The sequence below is a fragment of the Littorina saxatilis genome, linkage group LG10 (genome assembly GCF_037325665.1).
Source record: "Littorina saxatilis isolate snail1 linkage group LG10, US_GU_Lsax_2.0, whole genome shotgun sequence".
Lineage (NCBI taxonomy): Eukaryota > Metazoa > Mollusca > Gastropoda > Littorinimorpha > Littorinidae > Littorina > Littorina saxatilis.
In genome coordinates this window covers 35705038-35724097 of record NC_090254.1, presented here as the reverse complement: position 1 = coordinate 35724097, position 19060 = coordinate 35705038, and the positions used below count along the sequence as shown (strand labels likewise).

The 19060-nt window shown below is 42.4% G+C and overlaps 1 protein-coding gene and 1 long non-coding RNA gene across 2 annotated transcripts in view; both read right to left on the bottom strand.

Moving 5' to 3' along the window:
• The window catches only part of LOC138978690 (uncharacterized), a 422724-nt gene that overhangs the window by 231719 nt on the left and 171945 nt on the right, over nt 1–19060 (bottom strand). The window lies entirely within an intron of this gene.
• LOC138979070 (transmembrane protein 26-like) lies at nt 4473–10026 on the bottom strand. The gene is made up of 5 exons (XM_070351881.1): nt 9812–10026; nt 9178–9331; nt 7855–8043; nt 7202–7387; nt 4473–6532 (listed from the first exon to the last, which is right to left on the bottom strand). Exons 1-5 carry the CDS (start codon nt 10024–10026, stop codon nt 5669–5671), a joined length of 1608 nt encoding a protein of 535 aa, XP_070207982.1. The 3' UTR covers nt 4473–5668.

The window sequence follows — 19060 nt, the reverse complement described above, 5'->3', positions numbered from 1 at the left end:
AAACAGCAGATGGATTAAAACGTAAAAAGTATTGCCCTTTTCGGGAACGCGTGTTCACAGTGTGACTGCAGATATCAGTCCCTCTACCTTTGTCTTTGTCTGTCTCTGTCTGTCTCTGTCTCTGTCTGTATCTGTCTCTCTCTCTGTCTGTCTCTCTCTCTCCCTCTCTCTCTCCCTCTCTCTCTCCCTCTGTTCCTTTGTGTTATTGGCATTTATTATTTTAAATAGTGTAAATCTGTCAACTGCTTGCAACCAGGACACCCAGTGTTTTTAGCTAGGCTCAAGGATTTGTCTGCATTGATTTGATTAGCCCGTGTGGTGCCTTATGTAGAAATAGATTTTAACAACAAAGAACGTATGCAAAGAACGTATACATTTGTTAAAAAGACAAGAAAAATAAGTAAACGTCAATATGCATTACAAAAGCACAAGGCAAAAATAAACAAGCAAAAAACTAGCAAATTAACGAACCATCCAAACAAACTAGCTACCTATCAAACACACCAATCACACAAAGAATAAACAACCAACAAAATATAAGTAAATGAAAGGGGGAATAACTAATAAAATCAATCAATACATTAATACATACAAATTATAAAAAAAAAGTAATGAATAAATAACGAAATAAATAGCTACATAAATAAATGAACAAACAAATAAATAAATAAATACATAATTGAACTGATAAATAGATCAATGAATGAAAGCAACACACACACACACACACACACACACACACACACATACACACAAACACACACACACACACAAACACACACACACACACTAACCTCCCACACACACACACGAACACACACAAACAAACCTTACCAATTCAAGTCGTCACCGTTCATCACATCAAGTCAACCTGCAGTCAGAAATCCTCCGCTCCGCAACAAACACCTTCCAAACCACAACGACAATACACAGAATCTGCTCCCTCAATCTCTGTCCGTCTGATTTTTGATCGCGATCGCATTGCAATCGTTTGCCTCTTATGTCCACGCTGGTCGTATTTAGAGTTTCACGCCGACGAAACTGACCAATCAGAGACCGCCTTCATTGGGGTATCGTCATAACGGGTGGGGTGTTCACTGACATTCGCTAGTCGGGTATGAATGGAAGTGGGAGGAGCAGAGAGAGTGAGTACCCGAGAAGAGACGGGGTACTTCTGGTGGAAGAATAGGGGCCAGAGGGTGACCGCTGAGTGCTAAAAAAGGTCATTATATTAAAGTCGGTTTTAGTTGACCAGAGTGCCAGTTCTTTTTGAGCGTACTGCGAAATATCACGGTGATTAATAGTGTTTTAAGCATCCGGTCTGAATAATATTATGTCGAAGTGGTTAAAGAATTGGATTGAATTAAACTGAATTAGAAGACCTGAACTTGTACATGGTAATGAAAGCCACTGCGAATGTAGAAGACTCTCGACATGTTTCCCCTTGAGAAACTAACCTCGGCCAAACAAATGATTGGCATTGCACCCATTTTCGTATCCAAACTAAAACATTCATTCCCGTGTCAATTCATTCGAACATTCTATGCCATTAAATTTGATTATCTGGCTCACTTTTACATTATGGTACCCCTCAAAATTGACGCAAAACCTCCCCTTTTTGACCGCTCATGCAATCGACACCTGCATCAGTAGAAATGACACAAGAAACACAAGAAATACATACGATATGGAAACAAAGCAACCTCTTTTGCATAGATAGTTCATTCATTTTGGCTTTCTCCTCGTATGTGAAAGTTGCCAAATTTGGCCTATTTACGTCGATTTTATAATTAGTACCATACATATATGTATATCAGGTCGATTTTGAGGGGTACCCTTATCTTGGCAGCGGTCACGTGAACCCTGTAAAATAATTCTTTGATCCGAAAAGTGTGCCAGATAGCCAAGGACCTTTAACGGCCTAGAAAGTTTGAATGAATTGACACGGGAATGAATGCTTTAGTTATGGTACGAAAATGAGTGCAATAATTGTTTTGCCGAGTTTATTAGGGTGCGCCTGTGTGCCATTCAAGCACGCATGTTTCCCACATGCATACATTGGTACAAACACACAGAAACAGATACGCAAACACAGACATAAAGATACATATGTCGTACACACAGGCATAAACACACACACACACACACACACACACACACACACACACACACACACACACACACACACACACACAAACGAGAGAGAGAGAAAGAGAGAGAGAGCGAGAGAGAAAGAGAGAGAGAGAACGAGAGAGAGAGCGAGAGAGAAAGAGAGAGAGAGAGCGAGAGAGTGAGAGAGAGAGAGAGCGAGAGAGAGAGAGAGAGAGTGAGCGCGCGCAAACTTACAACGAATATTTGACTTCTTTTCATTTCTGTTATACACATATATTTACACACCATACCGGCTCTATTAAAAGTGTAAAATCTATATTTTCTTCACATGATAGTGATCTACATCATTTAGACCACCGCATATATATATATTTATTTTATTAAAGTGTGTTCCTTTCCAAAGTACTGATAGTGCAATGAAATTATGTACGTCATGTTCAAGTTATCAAACATCATCAAAAACTGATCCATACGCAATGTTAATGCAACTCATGGCGAAGAACAATGAGTTAAAATGTAAATGCTGTTTAAACTGTGTTTTCTTGTCCAAGACTCAATCAAAACGCATTTGGTTTAAAAAAAAGTATATACAAACGGGCAATATAAACAGTGACAAAGAAATAGTTAGACACTGATCACTGAATATGTCGTATTCAAAGCGTCTTCTTGTTGTCCAAAGGGTGCTAATGCTCTTTTGATCCGTAACAATTTCATTTTTTCGTAAACATATGATGATGCATGTGAAAGTTTTCCCTAAAAAAAAAAGCTTGAGTGTGTTTGTACTTTAAAACAAATTAACAACACCATATACAAATAACGTCAAGGGCGGATCTGGGGGGGGGGTTACACGGGTTACGTAACCCCCCACCCCCCAAAAAAAGAGGTAATTTATTGGCTCAGGATGCACCAGATAGCTCTATTTTGCTTCTTTGGATAAAAAAAAGTTCCGGGGGGGCATGCCCCCGGACCCCCCTACAGGCTTAGGCGCCGAAGGCGCCGTCAACTTGTATCTTCGCAGTCATTTTGTAACCCCCCCTCCAAAGTGAATTGATCCGCCCTTGAACGTAGTGAATTTCCCTAAGTTGTCTTCGGTATTAGAATGTTTATTTTAATTTTATTCATACTGTACCCATTTAACCATTCGAATAGGGGGGGGGGGGGGGTCCGGGGGGGGGGGTGTCGGGGGGAGGGGGGTGGGCTACATAGTCAGTAACTCGTTGTTGGACATACTAATTGCTGTCTCGAAACCATTAACACCCAAGCACATTATTTTTTTCGCGCACTTAAATGTGAATTGAAATGAAGAATGTTTACTTTGTCGAACAATCAAGTCTCAAGTTGTACACAAAACATTAATAATAATAATAATAATAATAATACGAGAATTTATATCGCGCACATATCTCACCACAAGGCGACGCAAGGCGCACAGTACGAAATATGAGAGAGCCCTGAAATGCAGCCACTCGGCGCAGAAGGGACAGCACTCTATATTTCGGGGGAAGCATGCTGGGTATTTTCGTGTTTCTATAACCCCCCGAACTCTGACATGGATTACAGGATCTTTTCCGTGCGCACTCGGTATTGTGCTTGCGTGTACACACGAAGGGGGTTAAGTCACTAGCAGGTCTGCACATAAGTTGACCTGGGAGATCGGAAAAATCTCCACTTTTAACCCACCAGGCGGCAGCGACCGGGATTCGAACACACGACCTTCCGATTAGGAGGCCGACGTCTTACCACCACGCCACTGCGACTTACTCACTCCGCCTCACGGTCTCAGATCTGGCTTTTTAGATGAGATAAGAACATCCGTCCACTTGGTCCAATTCCAAAAAATGAACAGCCTGTGTGCTCTCTGCGCACAATGTTTTAGGTTTTTTTATAATTAATTTTGTAAAAGGCACCAGTGCTTTTTTTGACAATTAATTCCTCAAAAATTGCTTTTTCGTATGCGACCAAATGGTGGGATGGTCTTATCCCATGTTGAATCCTCACCAGATCTGTAACAGCGAGGTGGAGTGGACCTTCAACAACAAGCACGTAATGTCTACATTGATACATCTATAATGACGTTTTATTGTCATCCTTTTGCGTATATTCATCACACAGTTTGGTTATCTCTAAAACGAACAACGAATTCTGTTTTCAAGGTTTGTCGTGATCTTTGTCACTTTCGGAAAAAGCTACCTTTGGCCAGTTAAGACGTGGTCAAAGTTTGCACAGAAGCATAAATAAAATATTTCTTCGGAAAAAAGACAGGAATCCTGAACAGAAGAACCGTTCGACTCACCATGTCACTATAAGTACCTGCCTGCATTTTGATCATCACGCCCTTTGTAATATTTTTTTAAGCCCTTTTTCTTACATTTTATTTCCAAACAAGAGTAATTTTCCCATCTCAGCATATCTGCACGCAACATTTGAGGTATTACATTGTTTTGTCTTTTCCCGAAAACACACTCAGTCAAAAGTCCATTGACGTAAACATTCAGGAACGGTCCGCGAATCTACTCATGCTTAAAACTTTCAGAGGAAACCTGCACACATTTAGTGTTTTTTTCTATAGGTTTATGTACTTCCCCCCAAAATATATGTTTGCAAAATGTTACCTCATACAAAGCTTCCGTGTTTCTGCACTCTAGATATGCCTGTATCGTATTATCCCCTCACACATACTCAATGCATACTGCATTTGTAGTGATTTCAAGTCCTTCTACCAGACTCTAGAATCCTTCTGCACTTGAAAACAAACTCAAAACCTGCGCTCGTCCTAGCTTTCTTCTCAAACGTATCATAAACATGCGAGCTCATAATAATTCCAGTCAATCGTACTTGAGAATTTCTGTGCTTCAAACACATACCAATCCAATCAAGTTCTTGAAATAGTTTCAAGTTTTCCCGGCAAAATCTTTGACTGCGTCCACATGCTCTGCGGTGAAGACGGTCTGGTTATTTTCGGTATCTACCAGTACGGCTTGAGAGTTGCCCTCCTCCATGCGTCTGCTATGCTTCTACAACTTGACCACGACGAGTCTTTCCTGGCAGATGTAGGTAAATCTCTTCGGATTCGGTGCGATTCTGCTCCACTGCCTGCTATGCTTCTAGAACTTGAACCATAACGAGCCCTTTCTGGCAGCTGTAGGTAAATCTCTTTCCATTCGATGTGATTCTGTTCCATAGCCTGCTATGCTTTTAGAAATTGAACCATAACGAGCCCTTTCTGGCAGATGTAGGTAAATCTCTTTAGATTCGTTGTGATTATGTTCCATAGCCTGCTATGCTTCTAGAACTTGAACCACGACGAGTCTTTCTTGGCAGATGCATCTCTTTCGATTCGGTGTGATTCTGCTCCACAGCCTGCTATGCTTCTAGAACTTGAACCATAACGAGCCCTTTCTGGCAGCTGTAGGTCCATCTTTTGAGATCCGTTGTGATTCTGCTCAATAGACTGCTATGCTTCTTGAACTTGAACCAAGACGAGTCTTTCTTGGCAGATGCATCTCTTTCGATTCGGTGTGACTCTGCTTCATAGACTTTCCTGTGGTTGATGTGTTCACAAGCCTTTCATTATCCTGCCCTCGTGCTCAGACTCCACCACGAAGACGGTCTGGTTGTTGCGCGTGTCCACAGGCTTGAGGACCAGCGTCTTGTAGGTTCCGGCCTCGTTGACAAAGGCTATGGCTTTGGCCAGGTTCTGTACGCCCTTCCAGTTGTCCTTAGCGGATCTCTGTCTCCTGACCCCTTCCTTCTTGCCTTCTCCTCCTCCTCCTCCTCCTCCTCTTCCTCCTCCTCCTCCTCCTCCTTCTCCTGCTCCTCCTCTCGCTCCGCGGCCTTTGCTCCGCACGTCTTCGACGGAGTCGCCCATGCTCCCTCTCGTGCTGTCTTCGCTAACCTTGCGGCGTCCTGGTTTGGCTTTGAGACGTTTAGTGGCGTTGGCGTCCCCATCGCTTTGTGAGCTGGGGCTCCCTTGTGTCCCACGGCTACCCTCGTTTTCCGTGGAGTAGTCCACTGCCGCGCGGTGCTGCTGCCGCTTAAACGACTCCCTCCTCGCGCTGGTCGGGCTCCTCACTTCACCCCTGTTGCGCCTGACGTCATCACACTCGTCTGACGTCCCATCCTCGTCATTGCGGGGGAACTTGCGGCTTTTGAATCTCGGGCCTCTGCCGAGGTCGCCCGTAGAGTCCCCGAAGCTGCTTCCAGCTGTTTCAGACTGCTGAGACTTGGCGCGCGAGTCTTCTTTCTTCTTCTGGGAGAAGAGCACGACCAGCCTGTAGAACTGCAGCATGAGGACGAGCGAGTTCTTGGAGGTGAAGAAGAGGTTGGTGTAGCTGATGACGTCATAGCGGAAGATAAGCAGCATGCGTAGCACCAGGAACGGTCCATCCTGCAGCACCATGCTGATCACTATCGACCACACCTGTCAGACAAAGACAGAGAAAATAGAACACAACTGACAACACCTGCAACACACAGACTGTGAAAATAGAACACACCTGACAAGATCTGAGAAACAAAGGGGTGTAAGCGCTCGAAATGCAAACGAAATGTATTGCATCAAGAGTAAATGGGAGTTATGCTAAACAAAGACCCGGGCCGTCCTGTAGGACCATGCTATAATCACTATCGACAGCACCTGCAAAGCAAGGACAGAGAAGAAAGAACACAACTGACAAGATATGAGAAACAAAGGGACGTACGCGCTCTAAATGCACACAAAATAAGCAACAAGAGTACTGATTTAATTTAGGACAAGGAAGACCCCGCCATTTAGGCAACCACTGATACGCCGCTTTCGGGGGATGCATGCTTGGTATATTCGTGTTTCTATAACCCAACAAACTCTGAGATAGATTACAGGATTTTTTCCGTGCGCACTTGGTCTTGTGCTTGCGTGTACACACGAAGGGGGATTAGGCAAATCAGTTGACCTGGGAGATCGAAAAAATCTCCACCCTTAACCCACCAGGCGCGGCCGGGATTCGAACCCACGACCTTCCGCTTGGCATGCCATCGTGTTATCCACTAGGCCATTGCGTCCGTCTAACATGCAGCATAGACATAATTTACTCCACCCTCTCTCACGTACCTCAGTGGGGCAGCACGACTTGCCGTTGGTGCTGATAGCGGAAGTGGTGCTAGCGGACTGGAAGAGCACGGGGCGCATGCGCTTGGACTTGGTGCTGGTGAGCACGAAGGTGAACTGCGTGAGACTGGCCGTCCACAGCGCTAGGATGATGATGGTCAGCAGGAAGTTCTCCTTCACGCCCTCTTCCTGCAGCCAAGGCAAACAGTGGGTGTCATCAACAATTTGTGCATGGAAAAAACAATATAAGAAGTTTTTTCTGAATCGCTCTACACATACACACATGCACACCTGCACACATTCACCACCACCCTCGATTGCCTCGATTCCCCGTCTATGTTAAAACATTTAGTCAAAACTTGATCAATAAAACGACAAAATTAATTATCTGTGCTAAATTATCCGTTGATTAATGTCACGATAATTATTCTTTGGTTTGATTAAAGTGACTTGTATATAAATTAAGTCAATAGTGCCACTGGATTGGGCGCTCTACCGCCCTGATATGGCCCTTCGTGGTCGGCTAGGCGTTAAGTAAACAAACAAATTGGGCGCTCTGAATTTACAACGCTAAAGTTCAAGATTACCCCCAACTATACCATCTAACTTCTTCGATGTGTCTTCAAAATGCAAAACTTCCAAACGCTTCTCCATACCTTGAAAGCTTCGAACAGTTCGATGATGTCCGCCGCCATGCCGATGTAAACCAACAAGAGTTGTGAGAGTTGTTCGCGAGTGATCTCCCCTTTTGGCAGCAGCCATCTCCCGATGATGAGAATCAGCAGCAGCAACTGCTCCAGGATTTTGCACCACTCCTCTCTCCCCAGGGAAATTGAGATACGCAACTGCCAAAAAATAAAGTTACACCATTATTTTGTGATTTTGAGATACAAAGAGACGAAGAAAAATGTGTACCAGACTGATGTAGGATATTACACTACCCCTGTCTCCACCCAGGTAAATTGAGATACGCAACTGCAACAACAACAAAGTTAGAAAAAATTTTTTTTTGAGATACAAAGAGACGAAGAAAAATGGGTACCACCGAGACTGCTCTGGGATGTTACACTATCCCTGTCTCTACCCAGGGAAATCGAAATACGCAACTGCAAAAACAAAAAGTTAGAATTTTTTTTAATTTTTTTTGGAGAAATGGGTACCACTGTGATTGCTCGGGGATTTTAACACTATCCTTGTCTCCACCCAGGGAAATAGAGATACGCAACTGCCAAACAAAGTGACACAATAGACCTTTTCCAGAAATAACGGATTTTCAGCGGTCTGGCAGAGTAAGAGCCCCTTTACCTCGGACAAGCTTTTCAAAAGGGGCGCTTACTCTTCCAGACCGCTGAAAATCCTGAAAAAGCTATTTTCGAAAATCGTCCATCAATTTGTGATTTTGACATTTAAAGACACGAAGAAAAATGTGTACCAGACTCGACTGCTCTAAAATATGACTGTCTCTACCCAGCGATATTTTCGAACCTTCCCTTTAAAGGCATATGTACGCGCTCCCGTGTTTACAAAGTGTAGTTTGCCCATAATCGATGTCAAACGCACCATAAGACCATATAATGACGATATGTCACCATGCGCGGACCATAATACATGCATTACAGCTTGTTCTAGCCTCTGAAAAAGTGAGGATGTCAACAAAGCCGCGGTGTTAGCTCCCTTGCATCAACGTTACATGTGTTGCCAAATCTATAAATAGGACGATCCAGATCAAAATGAAAATTAACATATCTCAACATTGAAGGGGTCCTAGACCACAATATTTTGCAGGGAACTTAATTTAGCATGTCTCCAGCTGTTGGTAAAGCAATTAGCGTGTATAGTCATCGAGTACATATGCCTTTAAGCACACACGAGATGGCATCTTGATCCCTAACGCCACATGCAAGTGTTGCGTCCAAGTCAATACCAACAATGAAAACCAACCAAACAAAAACGCAGTATCGAACCTTCCCTTTAAGCACTCCCGAGATGGCGTCGCTCTCCGTCAGGTTGGTGTTGGCCATGGCCAATTGGTGGGCCAAGGGAGGCGCCATCCTCGTCTTCATCAGGTCAAGCTCCAGGAACCAAATGGCCGGCACCGTGGTACACAAATACAGCAACACGCTCGGGCACAGCCTGTCACACAGGAACCATGACAGTCAGTGATGTGTTTAATCGGATCACTTCAGCTAGGACACAACCTGAAAGGGGAAACAGAGAGAGAGAGAGAGAGAGAGAGAGAGAGAGAGAGAGAGAGAGAGAGAGAGAGGGGGGGGAGAGGGAGGGAGGGAGAGAGACAGACACAGACAAAGACAGAGACAGAGGCAGAGAGAGAGAGAGAGAGAGAGAGAGAGAGAGAGAGAGAGAGAGAGAGAGAGAGAGAGAGAACACCTTCAATCAGAACCCGTTCTGCTACAGTCATTGGATGGCCACGGTACAATCATACACAGATAGCGCAATACACTCGCACACAACCTTCAAAACAACACATCAACCTACCAGCCAAACAGTTAAATCAATCAACCATACAGCCACCCCTCCCCTCCACCCCCCACCCCCAACAATTTTTTTTGTTAAGTTAAACAAAAATAGAAAAGACAAGAACAAAAAACTCACCATTTCCACTCTCCTCCTTTCTTAAGCTTGATAGTGCAGACGGTCTCCAGGATCATAAGCGGGAGAGTTCCGCACAGACACCAGTAGAGTGGCTCCCCCTTGACCACCGTCACGCGCCATATGCAAATGAAGCCATGGAGGCCGAAGAGAGTGCGACTGATGATCGCTTTGCAGACGGCAATGGCAGTTCTTGTTCTCCTTAAACACGACGCCATCTTTGCACTAGGTTTAGGGTTCGAACCTCAGGATGGATGTCCTTCCTTCACAGCATGTAAGTGGGTGGAGGTTGGGGGAAGGAGCGAGGGGGGGGGGGGGTATTTACTGAGTCTTGATGAGTGTGTAGCCAAACTTGTGCTGTTGACAAAAAGGTTGAAGATCGCGGTGAACGGTGAGACATCTTTGACGATCAAAGTGAGATCAAGTGAAATCAATCAAAGTGAGAGAAACAGAGAGAGGGTGAGAAAGATACTAAATTGTTTTATTGGTGTTGGCAACCTGCACATTACAAAAGGTTAAAGGCATACTAACTCGCTCCCGTGTTTACAAAGTGTAGTTTGCCCACAATCGATGTCAAATGCATCATAAGGCCATATAATGACGATATGTCGCAATGCGCGGACCATATACATGCATTACAGCTTGTTCTAGCCTCTGAAAAAGTGAGGATGTCAACAAAGACGCGGAGTTATTTCCCTTGCGTCAACGGTACCTCTGTTGGCAAATCTATAAATAGGACGATCTAGATCAAAATAAAAATTCAAATATCTCAACATTTAAGGGGTCCTAGACCACAATATCTTGCAGGGAACTTAATTTAGCATGTCTCCAGCTGTTGGTAAAGCAATTAGCGTGTATAGTCATCGAGTACATATGGCTTTAAGGCTGCCCTGAATTGTGTCCAAAGTCGACTTCGCGATGACTTTGCCACAGCCTTGTGCAGCCAGCTTCGCAAAGTCCACTTTGCCCAATTAATTTGAGTCTTAAAGGAGTAGTCGGGGTGAGGCCTGTCCTTAATTGGTGAAGTCGACTTTGCCCAATTAATGTGAGTCTTAAGGGAGTAGTCGGGGTGAGGCCTGTCCTTAATTGGTGAAGTCGACTTTGCCCAATTAATTTGAGTCTTAAGGGAGTAGTCGGGGTGAGGCCTGTCCTTAATTGGTGAAGTCGACTTTGCCCAATTAATTTGAGTCTTAAGGGAGTAGTCGGGGTGAGGCCTGTCCTTAATTGGTGAAGTCGACAACGCGAAGTATGCATCGCGAAGCTGGCTGCACGGAGCTTCAGCACTGAGTTTCCGGTAAAAAGACTTGGCAAAGTCTTCGCAAAGACGACTTCATGGCGCAATAAGGACCGCCTTGAGACCAAGAGGAGGTGGGTGGTTTTTGAAAACTTATCAAAATCGAACACAAGTGCTTATCCGCTTACATATACACATGTGATTTACTGAAAAGGTGTCCGTATTAAGTCAGACGCGCATTTGACGGCCAAGGAGAGTTTGCTTTCATATACTGTTCCATTTGAAGTGTTCATTTGACACAACAGCAAAGATCAAGTCTGAATTCAGGTAGATTCAGAGATGATTGATCAGTGCCTCGATCAGAGAAGAAAATTCTGAACATTGTTATTTGTTCAAGTTCTTTCTTGAGAAATGAGAGAGAGAGAGAGAGAGAGAGAGAGAGAGAGAGAGAGAGAGAGAGAGAGAGAGAGAGAGAGAGAGAGAGAGAGAGAGAGAGTTTAAGTATCACTCAGTTTTGTTGTTGATTTTATATATCATATTTCTCATGTTCGATTTTTACAGCATTCAAAAACGTGTGCCGAAATGTTGATTTTCCGGAGTTGTTTTTGTACTTATTTGTCCGTGCAGAAACATTTAAAATCAGGCGGTGTATCTCTTTAATGATAAAAACAAAAACCGCGACAAACTGGTAAAACAGGCCTGAGAGTGTCCATGTTCAATCACGTGATCAGAATAAAGTCGTTGCGGCTTATTGTCTCTGAAGGTCACATGTCGCACTTAATTAGTATAGCTTAAACGAGTTCGGTTTTTTAAATGATTAAAGATACCCTTCTGCCAGTAAGCAGCATCTGGAGAATTCATCTATTGTTACGTTTGTGTATTGAAGTGCAAGAGCGCAGGCACGCAGATACGTATGCAAAATACACACTCACACACACACACACACACACACACACACACAAACACACATACACATAAATGCCACCCCCACTCCCACACAAACACACACACACAAACACACACACACACACACCAACACACACACACTCACCAACTCACACACCAACACACACACACACACATCCTTAAACACTCCCACACATCCCCCCACACACACATCCCCCCACACACACATCCCCCACCCCACCACTCACATCACTCCCAACCACTGACCTGTATCATGTAGGTCCGTGCTACCAATACTCGCCTTTGCGCACACACCCTTACCCCCGAAAGATGACTTTTCCATTGCAGAGATCCATCATGTGGGTAGGTCCTTATAAGTTGCCAGCTGCAATTATCATCACCCATCAATTCTCTTTTTTACCCCTCGCACTGAACCTGCTTTTACTCGTCCCTAGCGCTTTTTTTATTTTTTTATTTTTTTATTTTTTTTAACTCCGCAGAATACCTATCTGTTCAAGAAAGAATGTGTCGGAATGCCTTGCTGTGAGGAGAAAGAGAATCCTCTTTCTTTAAAGAATCTGGTCAGTTTTGAGGACCATGTTGTATTTCTTGTTTTCGTGTTAAATCGTTGAATTATGGTTTATCAATAATAAAGCTCAGGTCAGTACTCATTAATTTAGTTAAGCAGTCAGTTGGCCAATTTATCAATTAATCAATCATTCCGCCCAGTCAATCAATTAAGCAATGAAGCCATATTTTATTCGTTCATTTTATCATTGCAGATCCAATACGTGTCAGAGTATGATATCAGAGCTTCTGGATGTTAGTGCGCATGCATGCACGCAGAGACGTATGCAAAACACACACACACACACACACACACACACACACACACACACACGCGCGCGCGCGCGCACACATACACATAAATGCCACCTCCACCCCCACACAAACACATACACACACACACACACACACACACACACACACACACCAAAACGATTTAGTTGGTGAGTGCGCCTTGAGTCGCCTTATGGTAAGATATGTGCGCGTTATAAATTCTCGTATTACTATTATTATTAGTGGTATGTTTCAAAGACGTTGTTTCCTTCATTATACGTGACGCTAGGAACAATAGAACACCTACATCAAGGAACCAACCAAGAAGTTAACTAAACTGACAAGCAGAGTAGAAAGAGACTGAAGATTATTTTGAAGTAATGGCATCAAAAACTAAATATATGTGACCCTCCACCACGAAATGAGTCGCATGTCACCTGGCGCGGTTCTGCGCTAGGCTTAATATAAGTCCGGGGAGTGCCTGGTAACAGTGCGTGGGTCACCTTAGTCACAGGCTTATAAGTCAAACAGTTTTCGCTCTTTTCTAAAACGGTTTTCACCACTGGATAGAGCATAAAAAACGCTTTATGAAAATGTAAAAATATGAAAATCATGCAAAGGTGATATGCGACTCATTCCGTGGTGGAGGGTCACATATTGTTGCTGCATGTTTGTTTGTCTTGTCGGTCTGTCTGTCTGTCTTTTTCTTTTTTTTCCCCATATCTTTCTTTCTTTCGTTCGTTCTTTCCTTCTTTCGTTTTTACATTTAGTCGAGTTTTGACTAAATGTTTTAACATACAGGGGGAATCGAGACGAGGGTCGTGGTGTATGTGTGTGTGTCTGTGCGTGTGTGTGTAGAGCGATTCAGACCAAACTACACTGGACGGAAATGATATCCCCGGACTTTTTTTCTTTTTTTTCGATAAATACCTTTGATGACGTCATATCCGGCTTTTTGTAAAAGTTGAGGCGGCACTGTCACACCCTCATTTTTCTATCAAATTGATTGAAATTTTGGCCAAGCAATCTTCGACGAAGGCCGGACTTTGGTATTGCACTTCAGTTTGGTGGCTTAAAATTTATTAATTCTTCTTCTTCTTCTGCGTTCGATGTTGATGGCCGTGCTAAATCCTCAGACCAGTGGCTGCCAGGAAGTCCGCAGTAAAATTTATTCATGACTTTGCTCATTAAAAATCTGAAAATTGTAAAAAAACAAATTTTTATAAAACGATCCAAATTTACGTTCATCTTATTCTTCATCATTTTCTGACTCCAAAAACATATAAATATGTTATATTTGGATTAAAAACAAGCTCTGAAAATTAAAAATATAAGAATTATAATCAAAATTAAATTTTCAAAATCAATTTAAAAACACTTTCATCTTATTCCTTGTCGGTTCCTGATTCCAACAACATATAGATATGATATGTTTGGATTAAAAACACGCTCAGAAAGTTAAAACGAAAAAAGGTACAGAAAAGCGTGCTATCCTTCTCAGCGCAACTACTACCCCGCTCTTCTTGTCAATTTCACTGCCTTTGCCATGAGCGGTGGACTGACGATGCTACGAGTATACGGTCTTGCTGAAAAATTGCATTGCGTTCAGTTTCATTCTGTGAGTTCGACAGCTTGACTAAATGTTGTATTTTCGCCTTACGCGACTTGGTTTTTTTTGCACCACTGGATTTTTACGTGTATGACCGTTTTTACTGTGCCATTTCGGCAGCTACACGCCATTTTGCGGTTGTTGCATGATCGGTATTTTTACATTTAGTCAAGTTTTGATTATATTTCTATAACCCGCTGAACTCTGACATGGATTACAGAATTTTTTCCGTGCGCACTTGGTCTTGTGCTTCCGTGTACACACGAAGGGAAATATGGCACTATAGCAGGTCTGCACATAAGTTGACCTGGGAGATCGACCAGACATCTCCACCCAACTTATTTATTAATCCCTCTGTGATGAGAAATCAGCAAAGCTGTTGATTTTTACATTTAGTCAAGTTTTGACTAAATGTTTTAACATAGAGGGGGAATCGAGACGAGGGTCGTGGTGTATGTGTGTGTGTGTGTGTGTGTGTGTGTGTGTGTGTGTGTGTGTGTGTGTGTGTGTGTGTGTCTGTGTGTCTGTCTGTCTGTCTGTCTGTCTGTCTGTGCGTGTGTGTTTGTAGAGCGATTCAGACCAAACTACTGAACCGATCTTTATGAAATTTGACTTGAGAGTTCCTGGAAATGATATCCCCGGACTTTTTTCTTTTTTTCGATAAATACTTTTGATGACGTCATATCCGGCTTTTTGTAAAAGTTGAGGCGGCACTGTCACACCCTCATTTTTCAATCAAATTGATTGAAATTTTTGTAAAGCAATCTTCGACGAAGGCCGGACTTCGGTATTGCATTTCAGATGATTTTGGTCATTAAAAATCTGAAAATTGCAATACATTTTATTTTATATAAAACGATCCAAATTTACGTTCATCTTATTCTACATCATTTCCTGATTCCAAAAACAAATAAATATGTTATATTTGGATTAAAAACAAGCTCTGATAATTAAAAAATATACAAATTATGATCAAAATTAAATTTTCGAAATCGATTTAAAAACAATTTCATCTTATTCCTTGTCGGATCCCGATTCCAAAAACATATAGATATGATATGTTTGGATTAAAAACACGCTCAGAAAGTTAAAACGAAGAGAGGTACAGAAAAGCGTGCTATCCTTCTCAGCGCAACTACTACCCAGCTCTTCTTGTCAATTTCACTGCCTTTGCCATGAGCGGTGGACTGACGATGCTACGAGTATACGGTCTTTCTGAAAAAAATTGCATTGCGTTCAGTTTCATTCTGTGAGTTGGACAGCTTGACTAAATGTTGTATTTTCGCCTTACGCGACTTGTTGTTTAGTCGATTAGCTTACACGATGTGTGGCTTTTTACATTTAGTCAAGTTTTGACTAGGGTCGTGGTGTATGTGTGTGTGTGTGTGTGTGTGTGTGTGTGTGTGTGTGTGTGTGTGTGTGTGTGTGTGTGTGTGTGTGTGTGTGTGTGTGAGATAAAACCAACTAAGCTTACATCCAGCACAAAAAGGTGTGTGTGTGTGTGTGAGATAAAACCAACTAAGCTTACATCCAGCACAAAAAGCTTCAGGTCTACTTCACCAGTCAAAGACAAACGCATTGCTTTATTCAGTTTTCGACACATTATATTCACTCGATCAGAATCGAACCCTTTTTATGACTATTTTATTTAAGAAAAAATAACATATTGATTCTACACAACAAATGGTATTGCTATATGCTATGACTGAACGATGAAGACTAGCAACCGAGACAGATGAGGCATCAAGTTTCTTAGCCTTTTAGCCTCCTATGTTGCATACATGTCTTTTTTGTTATCTCCTGATAACTGACCAGAAAGGTACAAACATCGATTCTGCAACTACCTCGTAAACTTTTCGATCGCTAATACACCAGAACTTGATACAGTATGCAATACTCAAAGGCTTGATTAGCTGTTGCATTGAAACGACAGAAGGAATTAAAAGACCATATATATGTAACTGAGAGGAACCGATATATTCAAGTTCAGAACGAAGCAGTTTCTGCCTCAGAGCCTGTATCTCATGCTATGGAGCCACTAGAAGAGAAATGTCTGGCGTAGTTTGACCCAACAGACAGAGAAGTCAAGGGGGGTAATCTCTCGACAGCAGTTGTATTGCTGGTTTGTATTTGATCTCACAAACCATTCTTATTAACTTGTATAAATAGTTTATCGCTTCAGTAAACACTCATCTATTTTGAAGATTACCTAATTTTAAAAAAAATAAATAAATCGCAATTCAATATTTCACGCAAATTTTACTAATCCGCAAACAATTTTGCATGAACAAGTGTTATGTTAGGGAGAGAGTACGAGTGCGTAGTTAGACATATTTTGAGTGGAGTAGCAAAAATGCTTTAGCCTTGTACACATTATGTTATTGAACTGCTTAGCGGAGATTTCCAGATCAATTATACGGCGGTAAAAGACTGGTCTCTAGTACGGTCTATACATACAAAATATAAAAATAAACAAACAAACCAACACAAAAAAGGTTTGTGTTGCACGTAGGATTTAAGTATTAAGTATAGAAAAGGCAACATCGGAATAAAAACAAATCTCGTGGTTCTCTTGTCAAGGAGTATGCACAGAATATGAAAGAAGATTGTGGAGTAGGCTGCTTTCTATTCTACTGCTCTAAATTAGCAAGAGGCAAGCTTTACAATGCTATTCGCACCAGGATGCAAAGCATTCAGTGCTAAAGCTCTCAAATCACAATAGTTACAAGACAAAACACACTTCTTGGGGCTACAAAAAATGTTTATACTTTTAAGCACACAATTGGACACATTTTTGTAAACATTTTGTATTGCCTCCCTTGAATAAAACTTATTAAAAAAATATTCTGAGAAAAAAGTTATACTTAAAAGCAATTTGTTTGTTTGCTTGTTTGCTTAACGCCCAGCTGACCACGAAGGGCCATATCAGGGCGGTGCTGCTTTGACATATAACGTGCGCCACACACAAGACAGAAGTCGCAGCACAGGCTTCATGTCTCACCCAGTCACATTATTCTGACACCGGACCAACCAGTCCTAGCACTAACCCCATAATGCCAGACGCCAGGCGGAGCAGCCAATAGATTGCCAATTTTAAAGTCTTAGGTATGACCCGGCCGGGGTTCGAACCCACGACCTCCCGATCACGGGGCGGACGCCTTACCACTAGGTCAACCGTGCCGGTCTATGTGCGTAAGAGTGTGTGTTTTGTGTGGTATGAGATTTGTGTGAGTCAATGTGTGTGTGGGTGTGGGTGTGGGTGTGGGTGTGTGTGTGTGCGTGCGTGCATGCGTGCGTATGTACATGTGTGTGTGTGTGTGTCTGTTTGTATAAGAGAGAGAGAGAGAGAGAGAGTGTGTGTGTGTGTGTATGTGCGTGTGCGTAAGTGTATGTGTGTATGTGTATTTGTTTGTAAAGGTGTGTATGTCCGTCTGTCTATATGTGCGTATGGGGGTGTGTTTTGTGTGTATGAAGTGTGTGTGTGAGAGAGTGAGTGAGTGCGTGTGAGTGAGTGTGTATGTGTGTACGTGTGTAACTTGTGGTGTGTGTGTGTGTGTGTGTGTGCGTGCGTGTGTGTGTGTGTGTGTGTGCGAGGCTGACGCTAAGTACCGGCATGTCCGTATGAGAGGGCCTTAGGTACCGTGCATAGACCTTGGCTGCACTAGGTACCGCGCTAAGTACCTGCGATGTTAAAACCCATGTACATAATACTTTTGTGTGTTGTTTATGATGTTTATATGTAGGCATGTTAGTTTGAACTACGATCCTTTATTTTTGTAAATAAGGCTCATCATTTTGTCAAGTAGTAGCGGTTTGAATTTCAAAGGTACTTAACGTATGAAATATACGTACAGAACCAACTTTTTACACACAACCTAAAAGTTCTCACTGCAGATTTAAAAATAACAGCAATCGTTCTCTTGTATCTCAATCATCATTGACAGCAAATAACTGAGTAGAAACATAGCCCTAATTGGGAGTAGTCGGGTGTTTTGACCAACGGTACTTAGTGCTTTCCGTACGGACATAGCGGTACTTAACGTCGCCTGCGGTTCCAAGGTTTTATTACACAGAAATAGAGATGTTGGTGGCCATATTATTTCGACCTGTATATCGGGACAGCACATTCAATTCAGACATTCATAGACAGACAGTTTGAACTACGATCCTTTATTTTTGTAAATAAGGCTCATCATTTTGTCAAGTAGTAGCGGTTTGAATTTCAAAGGTACTTAACGTATGAAATATACGTACAGAACCAACTTTTTACACACAACCTAAAAGTTATCACTGCAGATTTAAAAATAACAGCAATCGTTCTCTTGTGTCTCAAGCATCATTGACAGTAAATAACTGAGTAGAAACAATCTTTTACAAAGAATGACCAATAGTGAAGTGAATAGGCCTGAAAACAAACTCTCTCTCTCTCTCTCTCTCTCTCTCTCTCTCTCTCTCTTCTCTCTCTCTCTCTCTCTCTCTCTCTCTCTCTCTCTCTCTCTCTCTCTCTCTCTCGGTTGTATGTGTATATTAGGCAGCATTGATGTGCAAGATTATTGATAGAGGAAAGCAGCAATGCTTGAAACAAACCACTGTGTATTTTCCATACGTTTAAATATCATGTTTTCTATTTTTTTCCCTGTGATTTATGTGTACCCCCCCCCCC

Coding starts and splice junctions, on each gene's coding strand:
- LOC138979070 (XM_070351881.1), bottom strand. CDS start 10,026: ATGGCGTCGTGTTTAAGGAGAACAAGAACTGCCATTGCCGTCTGCAAA. Junction 9,332..9,811: donor AAAGGAGGAGAGTGGAAATG/GTGAGTTTTTTG, acceptor CCTGTGTGACAG/GCTGTGCCCGAGCGTGTTGC. Junction 8,044..9,177: donor AGAGCGACGCCATCTCGGGA/GTGCTTAAAGGG, acceptor ATTTTTTGGCAG/TTGCGTATCTCAATTTCCCT.